The sequence below is a fragment of the Calliphora vicina genome, chromosome 4, assembly GCF_958450345.1.
Source record: "Calliphora vicina chromosome 4, idCalVici1.1, whole genome shotgun sequence".
Taxonomy (NCBI): domain Eukaryota; kingdom Metazoa; phylum Arthropoda; class Insecta; order Diptera; family Calliphoridae; genus Calliphora; species Calliphora vicina.
The window spans coordinates 28,128,568-28,153,878 of NC_088783.1; the positions used below are offsets into that span (position 1 = coordinate 28,128,568).

Genomic DNA, 25,311 nt, shown 5'->3' on the forward strand with positions numbered 1-25,311 from the left:
AACTACTAAAATACAGTAGAAAAAAATGCTATGAATAAATATAAATTTTTTATATATGCAGTTTTTTTCTTGTTATCTGAGTGCACAACAATAACAACAGCAACAACAACAATAGGTGACGTTAAGCCAAATGAAAGTGTCCAACTGTCTGGCCTGTCTGTCTGCTTGTCTGTTTATTTGTCTGTCTGATGGACCGCGTCTGTTTATGTCGTTTTTATACCATTTTCATACAATTTATTTTTTTTTTCCGTAAACATTTTCTAATTCATTGTTTTTGCATAAAAGCTAGAAGAATAATAGTACTAACAATGAATTAAATGTGAACTTTATGCAGTTACATACAGAAATGATCAGAAAAAAATGAAAATATAAAAAATTAAACAACGTTATAAGTTGTGTGTACATAAAACTTAAACAAAACAAATATTTTAAGTATGTTTTTTTCAGTGGTTATTTGTTTAATTTTTGTAGTTTGTAGTCAAGGTTGATGAGCATTAATTTACTACTTTATTTAATGAATAAATGTTGTTTAGTTTGATATAAGAGAGATTCAAGTAATGCTGCACAAATAGTTAACCATTTACAAGCAATAGTGACCAAAATTTTCTTACAAAATTTTTAATTTTCAGGACATTTATATGTTTTAATTTTTCATGTTCAAATGATGTCCAAAATATCCTTAAAAAATAGGAAAACAAATCTTGTTTATTTCTTATACCTTAACATACATTTGATTTATAGTACAATTTTAAAATGTTCGTTTTTACCTTAATTTTATTCATAATTTTATTCTGTATATGACTTATAAAATTCGGATTTTTTTTTAATTTTTAGCTTTTATTTAAAACATTTCAGCAATATAAATTTATTCAAAGTATTGGTCATTGCTACCTATGACCTTTTCCCATCGTTATGGCAACATATGGATTCCACGCCAAAAGAACTGCTTATCTTTTGAGGCCAAGAACGAAATAAGTCAATATCGGATACTCTGTTCCAAAGTAAACACGGACGGGACATAGTCTAGATTATAAATTGGGTGAGGAAAAACTTCCTAACCACTTCTATCTAAACTCATTTCAACACGAGCGTTGTCATGATAGACTATTACTGCCACATGGCTGCAGCATATTCTGGGCGTTGCTAAAGGCTAATGCTAGCTTGAAACGAATCAGTTGCAGAGTTTGGTAGAGGCTGCCTGTGACGGTCTTGTGACCCTTTTGGTCCCACCAAATACAGAGCATTACCTTAGTGTCATAGATATTTGGCTTTGGTTTCGATTCGGGTCCATTTTTCATCGCTAGTAATGATTCGGTGCAAGAACTATTATCGTTTATAGCGTTAAAGGAGTATTTCTGATATACAAAATCCTCTGTCAAGGTCTCTCAGCTTCAATTCGTATGGCAGTGCTTTTGAATGAATCGTTCTGCTAGCATTTTAAGTAGCTGTTTGCAGATTCAATAGCTCACAATGATTCTGCAAGCTCTGGTTGATAACAATCTTCATGGTCTAATAACTCCAATTCTTGGTCTTCAAACTTTTTTTGCTGGTCTGTCTTAGTCTTTTGTGTCAAAATCACCACTTCTGAACCGAAGAAACCATCTGTCGCTCGTTGAAACCGATAAAATACATTCCCCAAAAGCTTTTGTGAGCAATAGATGTGCTTCAGCTACCATTTTTCCAAAATAAAGAAGTAAAGCAAAACTTCCGGCATATAACGCTAAGTTTGTTCAAAATTCAATATCTTCAAAGCAAAATTAAACTTTGTTATTTCCACAATAATGTCTAATAACTAAGTGAGAAAAACTGATAGCTATGTATTGTTAAAAATACCATCTGTTTTAAATCCCAAACTTTTATGTCATACACCCAATATCAATAAACTTTTCTAAAGCTGTACTATACTATTGAAATCTGTCAGTATTTGTTCAAGTTTCGAGCTCTATAAAGTATTTCACAGCAGAGATGGTTGACTCATTTTTTCAATATATGTTATTTGACAAATTTAAGAAGATACCAGAGTCATCATCAATTTCAATGAAAATTTCGAAACATATTATAGAAGTTAATAGATTTATAAATATTTATGTTCAAATATCAGCTTGAACAAATTGAATTTAGAAGCAATTCTAAACTCGATTTTCTGAGCAATTTTTTTTTTATAAAAATCTAACACTTAACCACAATTAAATATTATTTTACAACCCTTTTAAGACCAACAGCACCTTGACATAAACAACAAAAGAATGCAAAAGCAAATATGCATTTAATGGTTTTTAAGCATATTTAACTATAATGCACTTTAGCAATTGTTTTGTCATTGTGCGTTTCTCTAAGAGACAGAACATGTACATAGCAGTTGCCTTTTTCCTTATCAGCATAACTTATAGTTTTCATCTCTCCTTGGCCACATTATTCTTTCTAAAGTTTTATTCGCTTTTATTCTTGCTTTCATATTTTTTTTCTTCTTTTTTTGATGGAACGTGATAACGACACTTGTTTTATTTGAAAAATCAAAGAAGAAAAAAACAAAAAATTCTACGTTGAAGAGAATTGATGTTAAACACATCTATTCTCGGTGACTTTTTACATGCGAATTCATACATATTCGCAACTTTAGTTGGAAAATAGAAATTTAAACAGAAAATTTTTGTTCAATTCTTTTTCTTAAACAATGGAGACTCAAGTTGAAATTACCTTCTTGTTTTTATTATTTTTATTTTTTTTGTTGTTCCTTAACTAAGAGGAATAAAGAATTCCTGGCAATTTTATGCTGCGTTAGCAGTCACATACCATAACAGTCTCATCTGCAAGGAACAGCACGTTTTTCAATGCATACGTAAAATTTTGTTGAAGGCAGCCAAAAAAAAAAGAAACAGCTGAAGTGAAGAAGAAAACGCAGAGCAACAGACACCAAGAAATATAAAGCTACATACATCTACATTCGTAGAAATACATGCTTCATTCAAATTTGATGACAAAATACGGATGACACCCAGCTGCATAATTGGCATTACTGATGCTGTTGCTGCCAAAACTTACACTTATGCAGCTTTATATACATATATACGTACGTACTTTAGTGTATGTGTGTAGATATGCACTGCCGTCAACATCACAATCCTTTGGTAATATTCGTGGTAGATGTATATCTAGCTGTGTGTGTGTTGTTGTAGTTGTACTTAGTTCGTTTTATACAATACAACTGCATAATCCTACGCCTTCGTATAGCTTCTAAATCTCATTAGGATTTCCCTAGTAATATTTTCATTCATAACATTTTCTTTCCATCTCAACACCATCATATAACATGCAGCCATACATACAAGTCTGTCGTCATCGTCGTCGCAATGGTAGTAATAGTAGACGTAGTATGTGTGACTGTAGCTTAGTAGTGTGGCACTGCACAGTGTGATTGATCCAAAAAAAAGTGATAGTAAATCTGACTATTCTAAACTATTGGGTGTATGACTCAATGATGTGGAAATTTTTAGCTTTTATTTTGAAAAATTTGTACAATACTTTTGATATAAATTTATTCAAAGTATTGGCCATTGTTGCCTTTGACTTTTTCCCCTCTTTCGGGAAAGATATGGGTTCCTACACGCAGAGAAAAAATATAGTTGTGCATTTTTACTGTTACCATTTCAATAAAGTTTTTTAACAATATTATAGTTACAGTAACTATTTACATAATTGTGGTAACCATAATATGGTTAATTTACGATTCACATGATTGTATCAACCATATATATGGTTACATTAAACAAGTATACGATTGTGACAAACATTTATATGATGAAGGACTTACCATATTATGTAGCTCTCGGCTTATGGATATCATAATCTGAGAACAGCATATTATGATAAAATTATTCATCATAAATATGGTTGTCACAAACATATACTTGTTTATTGTAACCATATATATGGTTGATACAATGATGTGAATCGTAAATAAACTATAAATTTGTTACCACAATCATGTATATAGTTACTGTGACTATAATATTGTTAAAAAACTTCTTACAATATTGAAATTGTTACAGTAAACATGCACAACTATATTTTTTCTCTGCGTTATGCATTAAACACATCGAAGACAGCAGGGTTCCGACTTCAATCTGTCAAAAATAAAATACACACGTTTATATGAAGACTATTCTTTTGACGACAGCACAACTTCACGGCGACACGACTTCTTTTGCTGCTGCTGCCCAATTAGGCTAATTTCTATTTTTATCAAATGCAAAACAGAAATAGTGTTGCTTATATAATAAAAAATATAAATCAAATTAGTGCTTAAGAAATATATTTTTTTACTTAATTAAGAGAAGTTTCTGATAACCATATTGAAATGAATTAATAACAGGCGCATAAATTATTACCACATATATATTTTTACTCAAAATAAATGTTTAAATCTTAATTACTTGGGAATTTTGTACGGTTATTTTTTATTAAAATTATAAATCAGCTGTTTACTTTGAAGCTGTCGTCAACTGCAGCCAGCAGTGAAGCCTGCTGTCTTCAATGTGTTTAATGCATGAAGCCAAAATAACGGTTCATCTATTGAGGCCAATAAAGAATCAAGACAATATCTGATACTGTGTGCCAAAGTGAAGCGTATCCCAGATTTAGCATTCTGCATCGATCGAAACAAATAGTGGGTTTCATTTCTGGCCGCATATTCTTGGTGTTTTTCTGCCAATTCTCGCATCAAACGAATCAGTTGCATTCGGTACAGGTTCTCTGTGATGGTCTGGCAAGTTTTCAGCTGCTCATAATTGATATGACAGAACATTACATTAGCGTCTTGGATACTTGGTTTGGTGTGGATGCGGCTGTTTGGCTGGGTTTTACATTTACGCTTCGAGTTATCTTAATGGATCCATTTTTCATCGCTAGTAATTAATGGTGCAAAAATTATTTCCTGACATGAAAAATTGGCTTTCAATGTCTTCAATTCGTATAGTACCCCCTTTCGCTTTTCTGAATGAATCCTGCTGCTAGCAAACGTTTTGAAATTGCTCCTTGAGCAGCTCCCAATGATTGTGCAAACTCTTATTGAGTTTGACGACAGACTTCATGCAGTAATGCCACCAATTTTTTTTCAAATTAAGGAAGTAAAAAAACTTCGAAATTTTCGAAGCAAAAATAACTTTTTTGTTAAATGACAGATAGAAGCTTCAGAATGACATATAAATTTTTAAAAACAAAAACCGCGTTCATCTATTGTAAATCCCGCACTTTTAAGTCATATACCCAATAATTGCAAAAAGAGGTGTGAGCAAAGAGTAGAAGTGGACATAGGAAAATTAAATTTGAATTCCTCAGAATAGTCCAGGGGGTAAATCAGATTTTGGATTTTCGGTATGTGGACCGAGGTATAATGTAAAATCTAAATTGTACATTATATCGCTATTCCATCTATATAACTCAAAACCGGCGAAATTTTCAGAGAACCTTCAGAAAAGCCCAGCGGGTAAATCTGTAAAAGATTTAGGATTTTCGGTCTATGGACCGAAGTATAATGTAAAATCTAAATTTTAAAGTGTTTATTTCCCTGTTATTGTTTAAAATATATTGAGGCTAAAATTTTTAAATATTTTCGGTTTTTACTAGACTTTATTTTGTTCTTTTTGTAAGTATGTTCGTTAATAAAAAAATATCCTCCTATTTCCAATAAACTCCATAATTGTTTTATAATAAAGATGCATTTATTGAAATCTGTCCATATTTGTACATGTTACAAGCTGTACAAATATTTTCTATGCGGAGGTAGTTAGTTGGCTTTGATGCCTTGTATCTCACCTTATATTCTAACAGGGTGTTCACAAAGCTCATTTGCTGAAAGTGTATGCTCTTTGGACCAGAAGTTTAAAAGATTTAGTTTTACTACCACTTTTTTCCGATCGACCCCACTGTGCACTATAACAATACATTCCATTATTATGGCATCCTTGTAGTGTTGTTATTTCCACATTACTTTAAATAATTTCCTTATTTTCTCTCATCCCCTGTTTTTTTTAGAGCATTTTCTATTTTCCGCATTAGTACGAGAACGTCTTAGGAAAATCATTTATGGTTTCCTTGATATTTAAGCTTCTCTTCCTGATGCTGTTAAAGTGTAATAATAATTTTTGAATTCCTCAAGTGAAGTTTTGTTTTGCAGTTGTTTGTTTTCGTTTGGTTTACAAATGATTTCATTGCATTATCATTAGTACTCTAGTACTCTAGATCCTAGGAGCATGTTCAACAAATTGTTGAATATATTTGAACGTTTGAAGGTATTTATGTACTTCACAGGAATAAATATAATCAGTTTTTGTTTGTGGAGTATGTATTTATGAAATGTTTGTTTAGCACATATTAATTAGAGTAATAAGGGGTGCTTGCAAAAATATTAGTGAATACATTTAATTGTTTATATTTGTTTTTGAATGTTATATTCAAAATTAATTTTTGTGATAAACAAATTTAAAATATCTAAATAAATCAGAACATTCAGGCAGATATTTTCCCGCCTGAAAAAACTCCACGAAGTCAGCATTTGTTTAGAGCTGTGATCGGTACTCATAGCATCTATGGGTCGACAATACGACAGCGAAGTTCATAAAAATTATCAAAAGAGAATCCAAAATGTCAATATGTAGTCTGATTTCAACTGAGAAATAAAATTCACTACATGTTATTATAATCCATGTTTCATGCCCTCTTTATGCCGACCATTGATATAGAGTTATCAAATTTGTTTAATTATTCAAAAATTATAGCGTCAAATTTATGAAAATTCGTTTTGTCATCAGCATTTAATTTAAAAAAATAAGTAATATGTAAGAGGATTTGCTGCAAGGGAAATGAGCATTCAGTAAGTAATATTACTCATTTATACTTATATACATATATGGGAGATTTCATAGTAAGAGAACCAACTTTTGAAATCGATATCTTCCGATCGGGATGAAATTTTCAACAAGATCGGTCAAGAACTCTTTGAGTTAGAGGGTGCCAAAATTTGAGATTTTGGCCAAACAGATGTTTTTTCTCGTCCATGTAACTTATTACTTAGCAAAATGTGTCCCAAATAGTTTAGATAGATTTTTTTCTAAAAAAAATTTAAAGAAAAATGAAAAAACCTTTGACATTTTTTTTTTACAAAATCAAAAATTTGTTTACTTTTTTTCAAAATGTGTCTTTTTTCTCAAAAGAGAGCTTAGGTCTTTTCGTTGAAGACCTTTTTTCGCTTAGTGGGATATCTATCAAAATAAATGTTTTGTAAATCAAGACATACAATTTTTGGTTTTTATTTTTCAAAATGGGCCCTTTCCTTTAAGAGATGTTTTGTCACTGAGTGAGATGCGAGTGGGATATCTAAAAAAATGGATTGAAGAAATAGCACGTTTTGCTAAGTTACATCGATATTAAGATTTAATATTAAATTTGATTTGGAATAGTGAATTTAGAATTAAATATCTTGAATTTACAGCCGACTATCTAGTGGCATTGCTTTACATAATTTTATTTTTTACAAAACTGTTTTTATTCTTTGCATTCAATTTATTTATGTTTTATTTTCTTAAATTTTTGTTCATTGATTCCATGAAAAAAGAACGAGGGCGTATCAGTAATATTTGCCATTGTGTACTTAATATTAATCATTCGTGGAAATTTTTAAAAGTTAAAAGGAATATGAAATTAAAAAATTTGGAATTAAATACGTAGTTTGCAATATATATCGCGATTTGAAAATTGAAAATTTTCTAAAAGTCTTTTTTAATTTTTAACACCGCGATTTTTTATATTTTTTACATTGAAATATATACTCCGGAAATTGACCTTTAACTTTTTGGAATAAAACAATTTTATTCAAACCATTTTAAAGACAATATCTTTGCCTTTAAAATGGAATCAAAAATTATGATGGACTTTGAATAGTTTCATAGTTATGGGCAATTATGTGTATATACCTTTAGAAAATTTTAACACACTTTTCAATTTTGAAATCACGATATTTTTGAACTGTAATGGGTTTCCGATGCAAAAGTCATTGATTTGAGTAATCCCTTGGAACCGTAATATGTGTGGTAAATTTTATTATAATCGAAGATGTCAAATCCGAAAATAGCTGTTTTCTTTCCGTTTTGATATGGTTTCTCCCAATTTATAAAAGTCAGATTATATAAGATTTTCTTTCTTTCAAAATATTTGGGGGATTCAAACTGTCTCCTATTAGGTCGTATTGTCATAATGTCATAAAATATTTTTTTAGTTTAAATAAATTTTTGTTGGGTTTCAGACAAAAAAGTTATAAACTAATAAGACTTTTAGAACTATGTTTATTGGTTTTTTCATAAAATAACACTTTTTTGTTTGCAGCACAACAAGAATATGTTTAAACTAAAAAAATATTTTACGACATTATGACAATACGACCTAATAGCAGATCGTTTGAATCCCCCAATTGTTTATTATCAAAAATATTTATTTAAATTAAATTCCTTAAAAAAAAAATTATACGATTTCTAATATTGTTTCAGCAAGTCATTTGCTCTGCATCAGAAATCAAAGTTAATAGAATATGAATGATTTTTGTAATGTATAGCATGTATGTCGTACAGCATTTCACATTGATAATAAAAGTAAATAATTTCAACAGCTTACCATTTGGGAGTTACAAGTCAGCAATATTGGTTTATAAATTGCTGAAATATTAGTAAAAACTGACATCAACATCGATATGTTTGAAATATTAGTGGTTATATCTTGCATTATATTTTTTAGAACACGTATGCATTTTCAATGATAGATATTTATAGGTCTTTCCAAAAACGTTTTTAAAGAAAATCGGGAAAAAGATCTTTAAAGTAAATGCCTATAGATATTAAGCTGTGGATAAAGTTTTCCTCACTTAAAATCAAGTTCTATCAAAATCAAAACTTTATTTATCTTTAATCTCTTATCACCATATTACAATCGTCTGGATCTGCAATCACGAAATGTAAAGTACTTAAAACTAAATAGTTGATAATAAACACGACTGATTTTAAACTTAAGTAGAATTATCAACCTAAATAAACATGTTGTATTTGAAGTTATTTTCTATACATCGATAACATAATAACATGTATTTGACGACAGCAACTAAAGAAATGATACACATACTATGTAGCGCTAGAGTACTTAAACGTTTTATAAGTTTGTTTTTTCTTTATTTGCTATACATGCAAAGTATCTCAGCAATAGTATCACATCGTTGCAAACAAAGTGTATTGAACGTGATTTGTTTTTCTAAGATTTCTCTGCTACTCAGAACTAAAGTGACAATTTTTTTTGAAGGAAAAATAAGAAAAAAAAAATCATAAAAAAGAAAAGTTTATTAATATTCTTCTTTAGCATGAGATTCTTTAGTTGAGGTCTAAACATACCAAGAGAAAAAAAAATCATTGAATTTAAATACAAAACCGGCTGTAGTAACACTTCAACTCACACAATAAAAAGGTGACAATTTTATGGAGGGAAGCAGAAATTTTAAATATAAAAAGGAAATTGCATTTATGTTCTTTATCATAGACTATCAATAGGAAGTGATTATTAATGATACTTTATTTAAACCACTTGTTAAGATCATTTATAATCAAATGATTTCCATAAACGTGATTTATCTTGAAAATTTAGTTTTTCTTTATAATAGAGAAAATTGTTTATTTATGAAATTTTCTCTTTATCTTGCAGGTCCAGCCTTTTGGGGTTTAATTAATCCCGAATGGTCTTTGTGTAACAAAGGACGCAGACAATCACCAGTTAATTTAGAACCTCAACGTTTATTATTTGATCCTAATTTAAGAACTTTACATATAGATAAACATAGAGTAAGTAATGTAAAGATAAAAAACATAAAAATATTTAATTACACAAATTTTAATTACAGATAAGTGGTTTAATTACCAATACAGGTCATAGTATTATATTCACAGCGGGCAATGATACAGTTGCCAATTATGATGGCATGCAGACGCCCGTTAATATCACAGGTGGTCCTTTGTCGTATCGTTATAGATTTCATGAGATACACATACACTATGGTCTACATGATCAATTTGGCTCGGAACATAGTGTGGATGGTTATACATTTCCAGCTGAGGTGAGTTATTAAATTTAAGTGCTTTATTTAGTTGGCTGGGTAATTTTCTTTTACACTTCACAAACAAATCAATATTTACTTGTTAAATATAATTTACTTACGAAGAGTTCATTTTGTATTTCCCCCTTTTTTTGCTGGGAATTTAATTTTAATAAAACAAAGAAATAAAATCATTTGTTTATACATGTTCGTAATAATGTTAGACAAAATAAATATATACACTTCCATTTATATGAATCTAGTATTTTATTGAAGTGATGGGCAACTTATGGCACTTGAAGATTTTCCAATCCCAGGCAACCATTTGTCATTTGCACATACATTTTTTGTTATTTTAAACTATGGCATTTTGAAAAACTATACAATATATCAGCCTAATCGCAAAAGCCACACAGAAAAACTGATTCGTGATAGCAACCGAATTTGTTGCCAATCGAATGATTCGGTTGTACACATTGAATTATTCGGTTCTATCAACAGAAAGTCAGTTGACAAAGATGAATTTCGGTTAAAGCAACCAAACTTTTGTTACGTCTCTTAAAATTTTGTAGCCACAAATATAAAATTCGGTCACAAATTCGGTTGCTATCACGAATCAGTTATCTATGTGCATAAAGTCCATAAAGTTGACTATAAATTTCGTACCATGAAACTAATTTCAAATATAATTTAAAATGTTTTGTTTTATTATTTTAAAATAAGCTTTTTCTTTTAAACTTTTATGTACATATTGTTTTTTTTAATTTATTGAAATTTAATTTTTTTAATTACATTTATTGAAAAATATTTTCATTTATTTTAATGTTTTGAAAGCTTTTTTTAAAATATTTCTTATGGTATGAAAAAATAAAAGTATTTTATGGTTAGGGTGTATAAGTTTTAAATATATAATTGTTGGAGTAGAAAGAAAACCCTTTAAAAACATATATTCATTAAATTATTTATATATTAAGTGTGTGACTTAAAAATGCGAAATTTTTTTAAAATTGTTTGCTTTTATTTTGAAACATTTGTACAATATAATTTTATAAAAAATATTGGCCATTGTTTGCTATGACCTTTTCCATTGTTTCTGGCAACATATGGATTCCTAGCCAAAAGAACTGCTCATATTTTGAGGCCAAGAACGAATCAACCAATATCGGATACTCTGTTCTAAAGTGAAGCGTATCCCAGAGAGAGCGTTCTGCAACGATCAATACAAATAATATTGGTATCATGTCTGGCCGCATATTCTTTGAGTTCGCTTCAAACGAATCAGTTGCATTCGGTAAGGGTTCCCTGTAGTGGGTCTGGCCAGATTTTAGCAGAATGAATATTTTGCTTTTGTGTCGTTTCGACTGGCTGACCTTGTTTCATAATCGATAACTTACGCTTCGGGTTATCGTAACGGATCCTTTTTCAATCGCAAGTAATGATTCCGTGAAAAAATTATTTTATTTTCTAGCATTCAAATATAATTTGGTCTCTCGGCTTCAATTCGTATGGTACCCAATTTCCCTGCTTTAGGATGAATCCCGATGCTACCCTTCACCATGAGTGGCAAGGGTACATATAAGTTTGTCATTCCGTTTGTAATTTCTACTCTTTTAATTTGCGACCGCACAAAGTATATATTCTGGATCGTTATAGATACCGAAGTCGATACAGCCATGTCTGTCTGTCCGTCTGTATGTTGAATTCAACTTTCCGTAGCCCCCAAATAACTTACATGATTCATACATCAATATATCGGGAATTCTTCCGGCTCCGTTGCTATTTAAAATCTACAAAATAGGCCCACAAAAGGCTGCAAAAAACCGAGACACCCTCGATTTTTGGCCAGTTTTTGATCCATAAGTATCTGGATCATTAATATATACAAGATGGATATCTACTGATAGACATTTCAAAGTTCATTCCAACGATGTACATATATAATGCTATAATAGTAAGCTGGACCTGCAGTGGGTCAAAATCAGGAAAAATATTTTTAAACCCGAAAAAAAAAATTTTTTAAATTAAAAATTAAAAAAAAAAAATTTTAAAAAACTTTTTCAAAAAAAATTAAAAAACAATTTCGAAAAAAAAATTTTATAAAAAACCGAAAATAGCTTTCTTACTTGTTTAATTTATTACTCCGTTTTGCCACAAAATAAATATTTTTTAATTAAATTATATTTAATAGAACCTTTCAATTCTGTCATTACAAGGATTCCCAATTTATAACTTAAATTAACAACTAATAAACCTTTAGTCAGTATTTCCTTATTTCTGCATTACTTTAATTTAAAATTAATATAAATAAAGTAGCAATCTATTTATTTTTCACTCTCGCGTGACCTGGTTTTACCCTACCAGTTTTATATGACTTTGACTTTATTTTCATAGTAAATGTCATTACACATGAATACAAAAGAAAAAAACAGAAAAAGATTTGAAGTACATATAGATTTGTTAGACGTGTTGGTTGTTGATTTTTTTTTATTTTATTTGCTGTTGTTCTTTTTTCACATTTTGATGTGAACATTATGACAGTTGCTGTCGTCAATGGTAGCTTAAGCTTCCCTTTTGTTGTAGTATGTTGCTTTTTTTTCTGATGATTCCTTTACTTTTTTTTTGTCTATTCTACACTACTGTCATTTGAACATATTTTGTTAGATTTCTAGGTTAAATATTTATTTAGACAAACGAGCGGAAGTATATTTGATCAGTACAAAAACAACACATTTGTAGTATAGAGTTGAATGGAAAAACAATCATTTAAATCGTTACAAATGTTGAGTGATTTATTTACACAATTTCCTTGCCACTCATATGTGTATTTATATACATACTATATACACACTTTTTCAAACAAATATGAAGACACTTTATTATTTTCTTAACATAAATGTTCGTTCTTTTATGTTATTTGATTTCTTTCTGTTATAAACTGGCACAGAATTGTAGAGGAGGTTTTTTTTTATTTTTGTTCATTAAATGTTTACAACTGTTTGTACAAAAGAAGTCATTAAATTTGGTGGTAAATACGAGGGCGTATAAGTTATATTTGTTATGATTTATTTAATGTTAAAAGGAAAGGAAAAAACCAAATTTCAGGATATTCTTTCTAAGTTATTTTTTAAATATGTAGTTAGCAATTTCTAATGAGTAATATTTATTACATCTCATATATGGAAAGTTTTATTTGCTTAAGATGAGCAAAGTTAAATTTAAATTAATAAAAATATTTATGTGATGGGAATGTGAAAATCAGAATATCAGAGATACTTATTATTTTCTATTATTTACTATTCATAAAATAAAAAATAACTCTTTGTGCTTAAATTACAATATTTAAAGCCATTATAATACAATTGTAATCTGTTAACGATATTTAAAACCAATTAGTAATCGATACAAAGATATGCCCGTATATTTTACTCATAAATAAGCAAGACAAATGCAAACATTAAATATATATGTACTTACCTATTTATGTAATACGCTAAACAAACTAAAATTCAAAACAATTGTATATATTTTTTAATTTACAATTATTGTAAAATTAAAATTTATAAAATATGAAAAAACAAACAAGTTTGTATACCTGCATGTTTTGCGGTGATTAAATTTTAACCACAAAAACCAACTAAAATAACCACGAAAATCATGCTAAACTGGTTAGCAAACACAACTTGCAATTATATTTAGTTACCCACTCTCAGCTACAAACTTCACCAAAACACTTGTTTAACAAAGAAACAAATTAGAGAAAAAAATTAATGAAACCAATAGAATATCTTGTAAAACACATTATAATCGTTACACCCTACCCTCTTCTGTCTATTTGCCATAATAATATTGGATTTGAAACAAACACTCACATACCAAAGCAGTTAAACACAATATTTGTTTTTCTACACAGAATGAGTGAACTACTTATACTAAAGCATGAATGAACCAGCAAATACAAACACAAACAAGTTAAGGAGAGAGAGAGAGCTGGAGAAAGGGCAAAGCATACAAAAGAAATAAAAAAAAAGTATTAGCAGGATATTATTAGCAACGGAATTATGTCTAGCAATCTTGTAAGGTTTTTAGCAGCAGGATTAATTAAAATTACCAATTAAGAATTCATTAAATTAGATAAAAATTGTTACAAAGATGGAACGACAGATACGTAAGGAAATACTTGTACTTTCAAATGTAGCTAAGGTTTGAAATCAGTTAAATAAGTGTTATTATTTTCACTTGCAAAGTATGAAACAGAAAAAACATCATTCTTATTACAATAATGTATGGAAAGAAATAAAAAATTTCGACAAGACATGGATTTTAGCCACTTAAAATTTGTTAAAGATTCTTTACCCCCTGTCTACACTTGAAAAATATTCATCATAAAAATAAATGACATTTGTTGTCAAGACAAAGTGCAAAAGCACTAAAAATTTTGTCATAACGAAGCAACAATACAAATAAATGGAGACTATACCTGATAGTTTTTTATCTTGACAACCATTTTGAAGGTTATCATGATAAAAATTTGACAGGTATAACCAGGGGGTTATGCTCATACAAACTTTGAAGTTACTCAAAAATTTAAAATTTTGTCGAGGTTCAAAGTTAAAATTTTATATATTAGTTGTGTAAAATCGTTCAATTTCAATTGCGTGTGACGTTTTAAACTCTTGTCCAATTTTTGGAATATTGGTTTCATATTAATGCTTAAACATGAGAGTTTGTTTCAATATATTTTCCTAAACATAATTTTCTTTTTAACTATTGAACCATATTGAAACAACAAATAGTTCTTGAATTGTAATATATTTGGTGTTTCACTTAAAAATGGGGAATTTACAATAGATGGCATATCTTCTGAACCCAGTTTTTGTTTTTAATAATTTATATGTCATTTTGAAGGTTATACTCATTTTGTTATTCAACACTATAGTGTAAACAACAACTTTTTTATTTGCTTCGAAATTGTCGAATTTTGCTTCAACAAAGCATCATATGCGGGAAGTTTTGCTTTAATTTAAAAAAAGCATACCGATTGTTCACCAAAGCATATGGTGAATATTTTCCATTGGTTTCAATAAGCAAGTGATAGTTTGAGCTATTCAGAAGTGATGATTAAGACAGGGAAAACAAAGGTCGCCCAGGACAACAAAAAAACTTAGAAGACCATGAAGATTGTTGTCAAACTCAATAATAGTTTGCAAAATCATTGGGAGCTACTCAAGCTGCAATTTCAAATCGATTGCAAGCTGTAGGATTTATCCAAAATCAGGAAAATTAGTTATCACACAACTAAATACCCATGGCGCTAAGGTAATTATTTTCATTTCGTGGCAGCAAAAGTGTCCTATCTATAATGAGCTGCCAGATCATCACAGGGAACCTGTACCCATTTTTTTGTTATGAAAAATAATTGGGGAATTAGTTCATGTTGGTTTGGGGGTTTAGTTCATTTTGTTGGGGATTTATTTCAGTTAGAACTTAAGAGTTTTAATTCATAACGAATTAAGCCCCCAGTTTTGGGGTTTTAATTCATTTTCGGATTGGAGACTTCGTTCATTGGTGACTTTGTTCGTAGCGCCTATTTGTTTCGATCGATGCAGAACGCTGTTTCTGGGACACGCTTCACTTTGGAACAGATTATCCGATACTGACTTGATTCGTTCATGGCCTCAAAAGATGAGCAGTCCTTTTGGATCGAAATCCGTATGAAGGATGGGAAAAGTCATAGCTAACAATCATAGCTAAACAATATATTTATATTGTACAAATGTTTCAAAATAAAAACTAAAAATTTGAAAAATCCCGCATTTTTAAGTCATACACCCAATTTATTATTTTAACTCTGGAGTTGACATTCAAAAGTTATCGTTATCATTGTTTAGGTTTATTATTAAATGACAAATTAATTTAATAATGGAGCTATTTTCAGCAAATAAAATTTACAGAGATAAAGGTTTGTATTGCAAACACACAGAGAGAAAGAGTATAGTTTACTATAACCATTTCAACATATTTACAAGTTTTTAGTAATATTAACCATAATATTGTAAATTTACGATTCACATGATTGTATCAATCATATATATGGTTACAGTAAACAAGTGCATGTTTGTGTCAACCATTTTTATGATACAGTAGGTAAAGTTAGGAGTGTTTGGAACAGCGTGATTCTAAATTATGAACAGATTTTATTCATGAACAGATTCATTTATTCTTAAGATCTTTAAGGAAAACATATTGGATGCTCTTTATATAAGAAGAACTATGTATTTCAAACGTATTGTAGTATCAAATTGTGAATTTCGAAATTCTGTAGAACTGGCTATGGAATGAAATTTGAAGGATTTTTCATTTCATAAACCAGTTTGCCTTATCTCTTTCCTAATTTATATAAAGCTTAGAGTAATGTTTAAACAGAGCAGTGTATAACACAAAATTAACACACAAAAAAAATTATTATACTTACTTTAATTCTAACGTTATTTGGCAACAAATAACAATGTCATGTCTGTTGCTAATGTTTCTATTACAAGCTAAAAAGGATACAAAGTAAATGAGTAAATTTCTTATAAAAGTGTTTAAATGTTTTGTTTGATTGTTTGTTTGTATAGCAGAGTATCTGTGTGTCTGTCTCTTTGGTTTAAGAGCGTCTGTGTGAAAATATTTGTTGAATCTGTTGAAGTACATGGTAATTGTTGTATGAATATTTGTTTGTTTTGCAGCAATCTTTATTCTCAACTCTTGTTCAATGGCCTAGAGGCTATTTAATATTCTATTTAACGTTGTTTTGTATTTATTTTTTTTCTTTTATTTTTCGCAAACTAATTTGGCTCACATTTCATTCTTATGTTTATATTTTTGTTTTCCTTTTTTAGCAATGAAAGTTTTGTTTTTTTTGTGTTTGTTGGCAGTGGGAAGGATTCCTATAAAAATTAAATTAAATAAATTTGATTATGGTTCGAATTCGAAAAAAAAAATAAAAAAATGCTTAAATTTCCTTCAGTCTTAGGTTGATTTTAATTGATTTGTAATCGGCATAATTAAAGAACACGGTATGACATGACAATTTTTTGTGTGAAACATGTCACTAGACTTACTGTGAAACATGCTTATTTGTTGGTTTTTCTCTTATATTATTTTACATATAAACACTGTCACTTGTTATTAGAAGTGATAAATTATATTTAAGAAGTCACTGTTTTGTGTGGTTTTTAGGTTAGAGTCATCATTGACCAAACATTTTTAAAAATATGTCTGGCCAAGCAGCGACTTTCTCTGGTGCCCGATATAGCGACATGATAACAAAGTTCGTTGTGTTTTTTTATTAGATAATTCTGGAATCAAATTTGATTGCCGTATTTGAAACTGCATCCCTCAAACTGAATTTAGCACGTTATTATCTAGTCTATCGGTGGTTTCATTAAGTAAACAGGATGATTGCACCTAGATCTTGAGTTGGAACACTCATGGATCTTTTTTTATGGGGTTATTTTAAGTCACAGTTCTATGCCAACAAGCCCACAACCAACCATTCATTGAAACAGGAAACTCAAAGCTGCATCAAGGATGGTAAAATTTCCTAGATGTGCAAAATTGTAATGACAAATTTCGACAAAATAGTGCATATCGCACTCGTTCAACAATACTGTATTAACTCAAAATTTTAAAATGTTCAGTAGAGGCCAAAAAATTTTCTTTAAAATTTTCTTTAAAATTTTGCAATTATTGCAAAATAAATAAATTTTTTGAGTTAATACTATTTTTCTGAAACTTCTCGATATTTTTTTGTTTTATTTTATCAACAAAACAGTATCAACTCAAAATAAACCAAATTTAAATAAAACAATTTGATTATTTTTAACATGAATAAAGGCACAATTCAAAATAATACATTTTATTATGAAAATATACGATGTATTTCTATTTAAATTTTTGTATTAACTCAAAGTAATACCTATTTGTTGATACAAGGTAGTCACTAATTATCACGAAAATGGTCTCAAATGTGGTTTTCGAGATAAAATAGTAATCGGAACACGTTTAAATTTTTAAAGTAGATAGATATTGATGTTGTTAGTTGATTTCTTGAAAAAGTGAATTTTTAAAAATTTTGAGTTAATACAGTATTGTTGAACGAGTGCGATATGTACAAAGCAAACATATTGAGGCCATTTTCTCGATGTTCTATTCCATGTGTAACATAATCCTATGTACTTTATGATTTGTTAAAAAAAAAACCATTAATGCAAAGTATTTCCCATTTAATTCACTCTTCATAATAAACAAGATAAAAAATATTTTTATTTGTTAGCGATTCCTTAAAACTCAACTCCTTTTAAATCATTCCAGTCAGCATTCTTCCCTCATTTATAATTTCGGGGTTTCCACTACAACGTAACATTTCTTTCATACATATTTGATTGGGGTTAAATAGCAGCAGTTGTTGTTTCACAACATAGTTTTTGCAAGAAAACAACAGCAAAAAATCACTCTCATAATAGCTGTAACAAATTATTATTTCAATTAATATTTTTTTTGTTTGCTGTTGTGTTTTCATACTACAATGTCTCATTTTAGATTGCCAAGAATAACAAAAAGAAAATGAGAAAAAGCAAAACTACTACTTACAAAATGTTGACAATAATATGATGTTATAGAAGACACAAATCAGCAAACTAAACTATGTCTCAACTCGCTGTGATATCTCTCTTCGCTTAATTTTTTCTCTAGTTTTAATTATTTCATTTAAACATAAATTTTATGTAAAACGTTGTGTTGCATTGCACACGTCCCTCAATCCACCCTTTACTTGCAAAACTAGTACATGATTTAAAGTCATGCATATAAATTGCCTCAAGCTCAACCGCAAACAAATGGCGCGCCATTTTTTTAAGACCTTTTCGAGAATGCAATGACAAGCAGTAAAGCCAAAGAGTGTAATTATTAAATTTGCTGTAAAGATTTACTTTTGAATTAAATTGACATTTATTTAATTTTGAATTAAATAATAATTAATCACTTTTTAACAATTTTCTGGTATAATAACCAAAATTTATTATTAAAACTTTTAAACAACTGCTTTTTTCTATATGTATTATATTTATGATTACATGTAGTTTTTAGAGTTTATCTAGTCTTTGGTTAAATGTTAGTTTAAGAGTGTTTGTATGTTAAATACAGCTAGTAGTAGACATAGTAGTGGTTGGATGTTTGGTTTTACTCCCTTTTACTTTAGTTGTATTTCCATTTTTTGTATAATGTCGAGTTATTCTCCTACAATTGCCATTCTGCCTTTGCATTGTTTTCGTGCTAATGTGTATGTTGTTTTTCCCCAGTTCTGATTTGTATGCCTTTTTATGGCGCTCTGTCTATGTGCTGTGAAAGAAGTTAGAAAATATTGTCTACACAAACAAAAAATTATGTCATTTTTCAAAATTTTGCAATTGTCATATGACAAATAGCAGAGGAAATGTTATAAATTAAACCATTTGTAAGACTATTTTTTATGATATGTTTTTCTTTGGTTGTGGCGTTAAATTGTTAAGAATTATGACAATTTAAGCACTGCAGTGGTTAAAATTTAAATGCAGATATGTATATGTGATAGTAAGTAATTTAAGTAAAATAAATTTGTCATTATAAATAGATAAATTAACTAAGTTGGCTTAAAATGTTCAGATCAAAATGAAACTATAAGTTAGAGCTTTGTCCGCAACTTTGCTCCAAATTTTTAAAAAATTATTGTTCTATTTTAAATGAAGCTTTTAAAATATTATTGTATGACCTAAAGTTCGAAATTTACAATAGATGGTGAATCTTTTGAACACGGTTTTTGTTCGTAATAGTAGAAACAAGAACAATTTTTTTTGCTTCGAAAATTTCAAATTTTGTACCAACAATATGCGGGATGTTTCGCTTAAATTGGATAAAAGGACACCGATTGCTCACCGAATCTTATAGTGGATATGTTCCATCGATTTCAAGGTGCGAAAAACCGTTTGTGCTGTCCAGAAGTGGTGCTTTTGACCCGGAATATAAAATTGGAGGCATTACTCCATGAAGATTGTTGTAAAACTCAGCCAAAGCAAGAGTCATTGCGAGCAACTAAGCAGCAATTTCATAATGTTTGTAAGCTGCAAGATTCACCCATAAGCATGGACATTTTGTACCATACGAATTGAATCTGAGATACCATTAAAGACTGTCCGAAATGATGCTTGAACGCCATAAAAGAAAATCATTTTTGCACCAAATCATTACTTTCGATGAAAAATGGATCCACTATGACTCACCAATCGAATAAGCCCCAAGGCTGAATATCCATGACCTAAGGTAATTCTCTGTATTCTGGTGGGATTAGAAGGGTCGTATATATTATGAGCTGCATAAATCTGACCATACCATTACAGGGAACCTGTGCTGAACGCTACTGATTCGTCTGAAGCGAGCATTGACCTAAAACGTCCAGAATATGAGGCTACATGTTGCAATACATGTTAAGAACTAATTAGAGACAAGTGTTTAGGAAATTTAGCTTCCCGACTTATAGTCCCGTCCCGTAGAGTGAGATCGAAAAAATCTTAGCGTACATAAATGTTAATAAAAAAGAAACCACTAAACCTACAGTTTTGATTTTTTTTTTATTTGATTGAAATTATATAGATCTAATCAATAGTGATGAATTTAAAAACTTTTTTCGGAAACCCTTCCATTATAGAGCATTCTGTCACTTTGTTCGAATAAAGTGAAATATACCACACTTTTGCACACCTTTTCTGTGCTCTTCAATTATCTTTTAACAAGAGCCCTATATCTCTCCACTGGCCTTAGCTCCAGGTACTTTGGAGGATTTGCATCTCTTGGTACAAATACTACATTATTGTTATTGTGCCATTCAATACCTTGCTTACAATAGTAACAGAATTTCAAATCAGGCCAAAAATAAGTGGACACATTAAGAAGTCTTATGAAAGGACATTCCTTGATGTAAATTTCGGTATTTATAGAGCCCTTTGTAACAAGTGTTTGGCTTCTTTTGCCACAACTGCATATTGCTTGCCATGCCAAGAAAAATTTCGGTTTTTGGATCCTAAATTTTTCTAAAACATTCTCTGAGCATCAGCAACATAAAAATATTGACCCGGAAGCTGCGAACAATTTTGCAGAACTTAAGTTTCGTCAGCCATTATGCAGCAGGTAAATTTTTTGTATAAAATTTGACTTCAATTTACGTGCTCTGTCTTTGGCCTCTAAATTTTTTAGAGTTCCTGTCAGGAACCCTCTGAGCCTTGTATGTTTTGAAACTTGAATTGGCTTTAACTTTTAAAACCACATAGTGCGAGTACTGAGCTAACCGGATGTATTGAGAGCTCTTTTGAAAATGCTTTCAATTTATTGGCTTTAGAAACTTCATGTGGATCATTCCTTCTACCTGAATCAGGTTTTCTATCAACGGACAAGGTCTCCCGATACTGTTATAATAACATTGGAATCAGTTTGACGACAGACCTTTGATTGTTTGGCCAACTTTTTGTAGGACCATGTTGGGTTTTGTTGAAAATATTTAATAATTTTATTATGTACCTTTTTCTCGTCACTCATTTTAATCAGATTAATAACAAATGAACATAATTGTCATTATTTATTTCAAAGGTGACTTGATCAAAAAAAATATCAAATAATACTTGGATTCGAGGAAAACACATGTGTTAACGTTTCTCAAACTCACTCCTCATTTGTATCAATCGATATAGAACTATCTTTCTGGAATACGCTTTCATATAATCCGAAATTGGCTTGATTCGTTCTTGGCTGAAGAAATGAGCAGTTAATTTGAATCGGAATCCATATGTTGCCAGAAAGATGGGGAAAGGTCATAGCTAACAATGGCATATACTTTGAATAAGTTTTTGTTGTACAAATGTTTCATAATTAAAGCTAAAAATTTTTAAAAAAATCCCTTATTTTTAAGTCATACAACAAATAGAATTTAATGTCGGAATCTTTATTATTACCTAAAAAACAATATCTGATATTTACTTTCAAATTTAGTTTTATTCAAATATTGAACGCTAGATTAGAAATCCTGTTTTTATCGTCTCCTGCTAAATTTTATGAATTTGAACAAGTGGTTCAAATAATATTGACAACGAAAAGTTATACCAATGTTAGTTCATTAGTCACATTTTCAGCTAGTTAAAGTATCAAATAAATGGAAAACAATTAATAATTTAAGTTATATATTACTTTTAACCAAAAACAATTCAATATATTTTAAAATTGTACACATTTAAAATATAAATATTATGAATTATACATTTTATATTCATATATTGAAAAATATATGCATTGCATTTCATTGCATTCAAATATTCCAATTTATCTTTTTATTTGGTTTTACAGCAAATATTCATACAAAAATAATAAGTTTTTTGCAAGTACACAATAAAAATTATGATGAATAAAAAATAAAACAAAATTCACCTGAACATTGTCATGCATTTTGTTTTCTATATTACGTGTGTCAGCGTGCGTTTATATTTTCCATTTATGTATTCTTCCCATATCCTTCCTGTTGTTGTTTGAATTTGTAAAATTGTGTGTAGTTATTGAAAGTCTCTCTAGTAAACAACAAAAATTATAGTACAACTTGCCTTACACAAACTCTCACGCATACACAAATGATATCAACAAATTTGTTTTCTGTATCCTTATCCTCATGCTGGCTGGTACTTGGCAAACAAATAAACAGACAAAAAGTAGGTGACTCGAAAAATGCACTTTTCCTTTTTAAATGAAAAACATACATACTGATGTGTACATATACCTACATTAATATTGGAATTATAAATGTACCCATAGGAACAACTATAATCGAAATGTATAGATACTATGTTAAACAATTACTCGACTTTTTAAACATTCGCAAGTATATTTTTTATTATTCCAATATATGAAAATTAAAAATATTTATTCAAAATATCAACAAACCATTTCAGACGATTTATAAACATAAAATCATTAAAACGTTTTAATTCTAAGCTAAAAATAATAGATATGTTACAATAGAATTTGTTCGAAATTTGATTAGTTAGTCAGTGAAATTACCAATTTGTTGTTATTCGAATAATCGTATAATTCATATTCGAATAGCAACCTTAATGCAACCGAATACCTACCAGTTATGAACGTAAATATTCCCAAAGTTACGCATTCTTACGTATGCACACAATAATTTACTTTACATACTGTTTCCGTTTGTTTTTGTTGTAGTTGTCCTTGTTATTTTTGGTATTTGTGTTGTTATGGATTCTGTTATTTTGTTGGGAGTTTCTTTCCTTGTTGCTGTTGTTTGTTGTTTGCATTGCTTTTGTTCTTCGTACTCCTAAATATTACACAAATAGTTACTCTTACATGCATGCATACGTGGTTACATGCATACATATATATGTATGTATGTAAACAGTAAAAGTTTACTCTTTGGTTTTGTTACTCATTTGCATGGGTGTGTATGTGACCAGTATGAGTTGGTATTATAAACATTAGGATGGGGCCCTGAATACAAACATTTTCCCGAGCTTACTTAAAAGTAGCTATGGAATTATTTTTTTGGGCGTTACAGCCTGAAAATTGGGTGACCATTTATTTTGATAAGGTTATTAGCTATCATCTATCACTTATCATTCACTTTTTGCAGTAAGTCAGTCTGAGATGCCTTTATGTGAGAAATATATTGATAAGTGGTTGAGAGAAACATAGCAGTAAGGGAAAAAGATATTTGAAATGAAAACACACATTCACATTTTGCACTTTTGGGATTTCTGATGCACCAATGGTGTAAAATATTTCTTCGTCATCTTAAAATCAAATGCAAAAATTAAACCAAATCGGATAACGTTTAGAGGTTGCTATTATATTTGAAATTTCGAGCTATGGATCAAAGTAGTAATGTTTTCCAAAAAATTTTATGTTGAAAAAAAAATCCAACAAAAAACCATATATGTTTTTATATAAAATATAAAAGTTGTCGGAAAAAAATTATAAAATTTCATAAATCTATCAAATCCCAAATGTTAGATTTTCTAAATTTTTTCTAAACCAAATTTGAAAAAAAAAATTATAAAATTATTTTGGAATCTATTATTATTATTATACTAATTACACGGTGCTACAGTGAAAAAAAACTTGAAAACAACCTTTCGTATATAAATTTCAGAAACACCTTCAAATTGAGAAGTTATTCTAAAAAAAAAAAATGTTTTCAGTAAAGTTCGACGACTTATTGACCTGTAACTCAGTTAGTTTTTGTTCGACTTTAAATTTTTAACGGGCTTGATAAGATAGCTGACTACGCTTTCAGATAACGTGTATTTTTGGATACATTTGTTATAAGTATTGTTTTTGTTAAGAATATCTGAAAAAAAAAAATCTAAAATTTGTTGATATTAGTAGCTTTTCATTGCTTATTTTGATATGAAAGCTTATAGAAATTTATACCAATATATAAAGAAAATTTTGTTCTTAACAAAATATGGTTTTATTTTTTTAAATCGGATGAAAAGTGTTGAAGTTATTTAACTTTTCATTAACCCCTTTTTTAGTATTCTCTCCCCCAGCGCATATGGATAAAAAAAAACTATATAAAAACAAGTAAGAAAGGATGTAATACCCTACACTAATTAAATGAGTAAAAATATTTTTCTTTTAAAATTTCGGTAATTTTTTTTCGTGAATGATTTTCGGAATAGGGCCTTATATGGGACCTATGACTATATATTGGTAATTCATGTCACATAATTTTATGAAGATCGATCCATAATTAGTCATAGCTCCCGTATAAGGCCCTAAAATTCAATAAAAATAACATATAGACATAAATCACATGACTTAATTTCATTGCGATCGTTATATCGATTAAGTCGACTTTAGGTGGGTGTTGGGACAATATGATGGTATATTAAGTATTTGTACAGTTCTTAATTTTCAAGGTATATTTTTCCAAAAAGTTTAATAAGTTTTGCAAATACAAACCAATTTTAACAAGTAATGTCCTGTTTTTTCTATAAAAAATTGTCTTTGAAGCACTGTGCAAAGAAAAATTAGTTTTCATAGAAAAAATAATTATTGTTGAATTTAAAAAAATTACGAAAAAAAAATTAAAAGAAATGCGAAACTTTTTATAA

At 29.3% G+C, this 25,311-nt stretch overlaps 1 protein-coding gene across 1 annotated transcript in view; it reads left to right on the forward strand.

Annotated features, from left to right (window-relative positions):
• Positions 1 to 25,311, forward strand: part of CARPB (Carbonic anhydrase-related protein B) — a 198,245-nt gene that overhangs the window by 152,032 nt on the left and 20,902 nt on the right. Inside the window, exons 3-4 of the mRNA XM_065509207.1 lie at positions 9,736 to 9,872; positions 9,932 to 10,144. Of these exons, the coding sequence (XP_065365279.1) occupies positions 9,736 to 9,872; positions 9,932 to 10,144 (350 nt within the window). The remainder of the gene's footprint in view (positions 1 to 9,735; positions 9,873 to 9,931; positions 10,145 to 25,311) is intronic.